Source organism: Pongo abelii, chromosome 3 (genome assembly GCF_028885655.2).
Source record: "Pongo abelii isolate AG06213 chromosome 3, NHGRI_mPonAbe1-v2.0_pri, whole genome shotgun sequence".
NCBI classification, from domain to species: Eukaryota; Metazoa; Chordata; class Mammalia; order Primates; family Hominidae; genus Pongo; species Pongo abelii.
In genome coordinates, this window is record NC_071988.2 from 97494731 (window position 1) to 97500149 (window position 5419).

Sequence of the window (5419 nt, forward strand, 5' to 3'; positions counted from 1 at the left end):
ATTAACGAACTTATCTGTAGGAGCTCGTCCATGGACAACATCCAGTTCACACAGATGGGCGCGCATTTCGCAGCAGCCATACACGCCCAAAGAGGACGAGACTGGATGTGGTTGAGCTGACTGGCATCTTTAGATGGATGGTCCTGAGTCCAATCCTTTCATTTTACAGGCGAGGAGGCGGAGGCTTGGGGAGGCTAAGGGCGCTGAGCTGGCGGCGGAGCGGAGCTTCCACTAGGGCTCCCAGTTTCCCCGCACCGCGCCCGCCGTCCTCCGGGCCACCCATCCCACCCGAATGCGCCACCGCTCTAGCCCGCGCTCCAGCCCGCGCGTCACCGAAGCCCGCGGCCTCTCCCACCTCCAAGTTCCAGGAAGCTCTCGGCCTCTAGCTGACCGCGTTGCTGCTGAGCTTTCCTGGGGAGGAGGCGCCGAGGTGCCCGGCGCGGGCCGAGGCAGGGCTGGGCCTCGCGGGCAGCAGGCGGGAGAAGGAAAGGCGGTGGGGCAGGTCCCGGTTGCGCGGGGCAGTTGTGCGCACTTGGGTTCTTCACGCGGGACACACGTGGAACGCCGACCCCTGCGCCCCTGGCCGCTGGCAACTGGCAAGGCCGGGAACAGAAAGTGTAGGGACAGAAGAGCAATGGAGTATTCCCCGGGAGGGAGCCAGGGGCTGCAGCCCAGGGGCGGGGAGCGGGGCGGGGCTGGGAAAGTTGAGTACTGGTCGCGCAGGGCCGGGCTCCGCCGGAGTGCCCAGCGCAGAAACCGTAAAAGGCTGGAGCGGGCGGGGTAGGTGTGGCTCTGCCTGCGTGACCTGAGCCCCGGTCCCAGTCCCTGTCGTCTCCTGCGGCCGCGGCCTCTCAGCCATGGGCGCCGTCTGGTCCGCCCTGCTGGTTGGAGGGGGTCTGGCCGGAGCACTTTTCGTTTGGCTGCTGAGGGGCGGCCCTGGCGACACCGGGAAGGACGGGGATGCGGAGCAGGAGAAAGACGCCCCTCTTGGGGGAGCTGCGATTCCGGGAGGCCATCAGAGTGGCAGCGGCGGACTGAGCCCTGGACCTTCCGGGCAGGAGCTGGTCACCAAACCAGGTATTCTTCCCCCCGTGACTCCAGGGCACATCTGCCAGAGCTTTGAGGTTCATCGAGGAAGGGAGGAAAGAGACAAACCCACCTGGAGCTTTCCTAGGGGCCCATTCCTGCGGACGGGCTCTCCTAAGGGGACTGGGCCGTCCCCACGCCCCTCGGCTTCCCAGGCTGGTTGGTACACGCAGGCAGGTTTCTTGGCTGGTCCTCCAAGGGCCGCGCCCTTGCCGAGTCCCTCAGCGCCCGCGCCTGAGGGCTTGGTCCTGCCCCTCCGGCGGGGATGAGCTCCTCCGCTTGGCGGCGCTTGGTGCAGTGCGGGCGGCTGCAGTGGCGGCGCCCCTTCCTGGCCTTTGGAAAGGAGGGCTTAGGTTTAGGGGATCCTACAAGCCTCTTCGATCTCTGCCCAAGCAGGGACATTTTCTAAGTCCCAATCCTGGTAGTCTCACATCCTCCCATCGTACAGCCCATGAAGAGCTGGGTTGGGGAACACCCGAACTGCGGGCGCCTCCTGCTATCTGGACGCTTCTTTAGGAAGGCAAAGTTCAGGTTGGACTCTGGCCATGAAGGCTGTGGCTGAGGCCCTGGGGCTGTGCCTTGGTCACCCGTTTCAGCACTGTCGGCAGTCCCCCCCAGGCTGCCCCAGAATAGGGCCGGATGGTCATCCCTAGGAAGGGACTACTTAAATAGGGGACCCAACCCTGATGAGTAGAATTGACATCTGGGTTTAAATTTCTATATTTTAGGTACCGTTTGCTAAGCAGACAGCGAACACTGGCAGAAAACCTTACCGTCCAGGGCCCTCCCTTGGCAAGCTGCCCATGCCTGGACAGAAGCCTAATGGTGAAAATGACATCTGTGAACTTTATTTTTAGCCCAGTGGTGTTCATGTGCAGCCATATGAAAATCTGCCCGTGTGCCTTTACTGTGATTGGTCTGGGATGCCTAGACAGTTCACTTATCTTTTTTCTGAAGACCAATCTCATGCTTTAGGTTGAAAAGTTGGGAATCCAGAATAATATTTGTTCATTATCACTTCCAACTCCCACCATCACCGAGGCAGGCAAATCACAAGGTCAGGAGATCGAGACCAGCCTGGCCAATATGGTGAAACCCTGTCTCTACTAAAAATACAAAAATTAGCTGGGCGTGGTAGCAGGCGCCGGTAGTCCCAGCTACTTGGGAGGCTAAAGCAGGAGAATTGCTTGAACACGGGAGGCAGAGGTTGCAGTGAGCCGAGATCGTACCACTGCACTCCAGCCTGGGCGACAGAGCGAGACTCCATCTCAAAAAAAAAAAAAGGGGGGGATAAAATGAAACAAGACTGTTGTCCCCATACCACCACCACCCCCACATAAAACCACAGCTGTGCTGATTGTATGTATGATTTGGAGATTTCAATCTTGTAGGGAGCTATTTGGATTACCAATGGCATGGCCAAGAAGGAAACTGCATTTTTAGAGGACTTGGATTTTGTATTTTTAAGAACATTTTTTAAAAAGTGCTTACAATGGAAGGGGGTACAAAACACCGTTTTGTTGAGGAGATTCCTAATGCATATGGGATTGGCAAGGAGAAACCAGCCCTTTCCCCCAATTTTCCCTCCACTCCTGCCCAGGGATGCACTACTGTTCTCTGTGTCTCCCCAGGGTGACAGCTCCTGCTGATCTGCCCGCAGGTCCGTGAGAGCCAATCCCTGCCCTGCACGCCTCCCCTGGGAGAACAAGTGTACTCTTCTGGTTTGTAAGGTAGCCACGCAGCCCTTTGCCCCACAGCCTGGACAACATTCTTTGATGATAGGAGCCAAGCAACTTAACTTGGCTGCATGCCAGTATGGCCTGGACTGTGGAGACTGGGGACCATGGGGGGGTTACACGTCTGCCTCTACAGCTTACCACTTCATTTACACTTGTGCTGGCACACTGATACTCCTGGATGTCCCTTTTGTTGTCAGATATACATGTGTATTCTTAGAGCACAGTGTTGGGAGCATACTGGTTAATTAAGTAGTACTTGATTTTAATAGAGGGGGACTTTGTGAATTGCAGATTGATTAGTAGTAAAGCTTTCAGTAACTAAATCTATTTTCTCAGCCTGACTTTTTTCTTAAATGAACTACCTGAGTCTATTACATTTTTCCTTTGATTTCTTAGAGCATCTCCAAGAAAGCAATGGACATTTGATTTCTAAGACCAAAGACCTTGGTAACCTGCAAGCAGCATCACAGAGATTGCAGAATCCTTCCAGGGAAGTCTGTGACAATTCAAGAGAACATGTTCCTTCTGGACAGTTTCCAGACACAGAAGCTCCAGCTACCTCTGAGACCAGTAACTCTAGGAGTTACTCTGAAGTTTCAAGAAATGAAAGCCTTGAATCTCCTATGGGAGAATGGGGATTCCAAAAAGGACAAGAGATATCTGCTAAAGCAGCTACATGTTTTGCAGAGAAGTTGCCTTCTAGCAACCTGCTCAGGAACAGAGCTAAAGAAGAAATGAGCCTCTCTCATTTGAACAGTCAGGACCGGGTTGACCATGAGGAGTGGGAAATGGTGTCTAGGCACTCATCTTGCAGGGATGTTGGTGTGGGTGGCAGTCTTAAGGCTCCAGTGTTAAGCCTAAATCAGGGAATGGACAATGGAAGAAGCACTCTGGTGGAAGCAAGAGATCAGCAAGTGCATGGGAAAACAGAAAGGGTAGCAGTGATGCCTGCAGGATCTCAGCAAGTTAGTGTCAGGTTCCAGGTCCATTATGTCACAAGCACTGATGTGCAATTCATTGCAGTAACTGGAGACCATGAGTGTCTTGGGAGATGGAACACTTATATCCCACTCCACTATAACAAGGATGGGTTCTGGTCTCATTCCATTTTCTTGCCTGCAGATACAGTGGTGGAGTGGAAGTTTGTGTTGGTAGAGAATGGGGGAGTTACCCGCTGGGAAGAATGCAGCAATAGATTCCTAGAAACTGGCCATGAGGATAAAGTGGTTCACGCATGGTGGGGGATTCACTGATTCAGTTTGCAAAGTAATGGAGAAGCTGTAGAACAATGTGGAAGAGGCTGAGGTTATGGAACACACTGAATGAAATAAAGGCAGTGTGACTCCAAATTCAGCCATCCGAATTGTTTCAAATTTGCTAGTGGATTTTGTCTAATGTGCAGAAATATATATGTCTAATGTGCAGAAATATATGTGTGTGTGTGTGTATATATATGCACACACACACAGATAATGCTTCCAGTGAATGCGAACTTTTTTTCCCTGTGGCACTGATTGACGGTCTTGTGCTGATCCATTTTTACTTTAGGGCTTGATTCTCTTGGGGAGTGACTTGGCTAAGCTTCAGGTGTGAACTGTGGTCATGGAGCAAAAACATTAACCAGCTGCCCAGGGTTCAAGCTTGAGCCTTTAGGTGATCTTTAAACTATGGTAGCAAAATAAGCCTCACTCAAACATAGCTGACTTCCTATTGGTACAGCTTGAAAAGCACTTTTTACTACATACACATTTTATGCTTAAAAAGTTAACATGATACGAAACTGTGATTAGAAAATATCTGGTCTGGATGTGATTAGTAAGGAAACAAGATAATGCTCTAAGACTGCCTAATGCTTTTTGTTTGATTTTCATCTGCCAGGCGTGGTTATGTGCTATGAGGGTAGCAAGTATGTCTTTGTCTTAATGATCTAAGGCTGATGTAGAAACAAGGGGCCTAATGAGAACCAGTCATCATGGAAGTCAGTCGCGGGGGCAGCCCATAAGGAAAGGGAACGTGAGTGGGGTTGGGCATAGGCTGAGTGAGGTGGCCTGAATGACACCTCTTAGAGGACTGTGAAGTACAGGCACAGCCCGGCTGCAGGGAGGGATGCACCCATCATTTACCCATGGGAGCATCTGTAGGACCATCTCTCTCCCACTTCTTCTCCCCTCCCCCACCGCATCTGGCCAGATGGACTGTCCTACAGCAATCATTTCCATCTGTCACCCTCTTCCCTCTCCTTTCATACTAGTCACTATCTTGGGTAACAAATTTATACAGGACAGTGGTACAGAAATACATTTTTGCTCTGAGAATACAGCAAATATTAACTTTAAATTATTATAACTGAACAAATAATAAAACCTGAATTTTAATATCTTCATTTGATGTCTGAATTATTTGTCTAAATTTTAGTATCACAATAGCCTAGATGTAAAATAAAATACAAATATTTTCCTCCACTAATAACAGACATATACAGAAAAGCAAACATCAAAAGGTACAGAAGACATGAAGATTCTGTTTTTCTCCTCCCTTTGGAGAAAAAGTTGACAATATTTATTCTCAAAGTTCACCTTTGACTGGAGGGAAAT

The 5419-nt window shown here is 50.8% G+C and overlaps 1 protein-coding gene across 1 annotated transcript; it reads left to right on the forward strand.

Moving 5' to 3' along the window:
- The first annotated feature begins 384 nt into the window (after positions 1–384).
- Positions 385–5208, forward strand: STBD1 (starch binding domain 1). The gene is made up of 2 exons (XM_002814898.5): positions 385–1077; positions 3222–5208. Exons 1-2 carry the CDS (start codon positions 858–860, stop codon positions 4076–4078), a joined length of 1077 nt encoding a protein of 358 aa, XP_002814944.1. The 5' UTR covers positions 385–857; the 3' UTR covers positions 4079–5208.
- The last annotated feature ends 211 nt before the right edge of the window (positions 5209–5419 follow it).

Bases quoted from the DNA above. Each gene is read 5' to 3' on its own strand.
- STBD1 (XM_002814898.5), top strand. From the start codon at position 858: ATGGGCGCCGTCTGGTCCGCCCTGCTGGTTGGAGGGGGTCTGGCCGGA. The intron at 1,078-3,221 runs GTATTCTTCCCC...TTGATTTCTTAG, and splicing joins GGAGCTGGTCACCAAACCAG to AGCATCTCCAAGAAAGCAAT.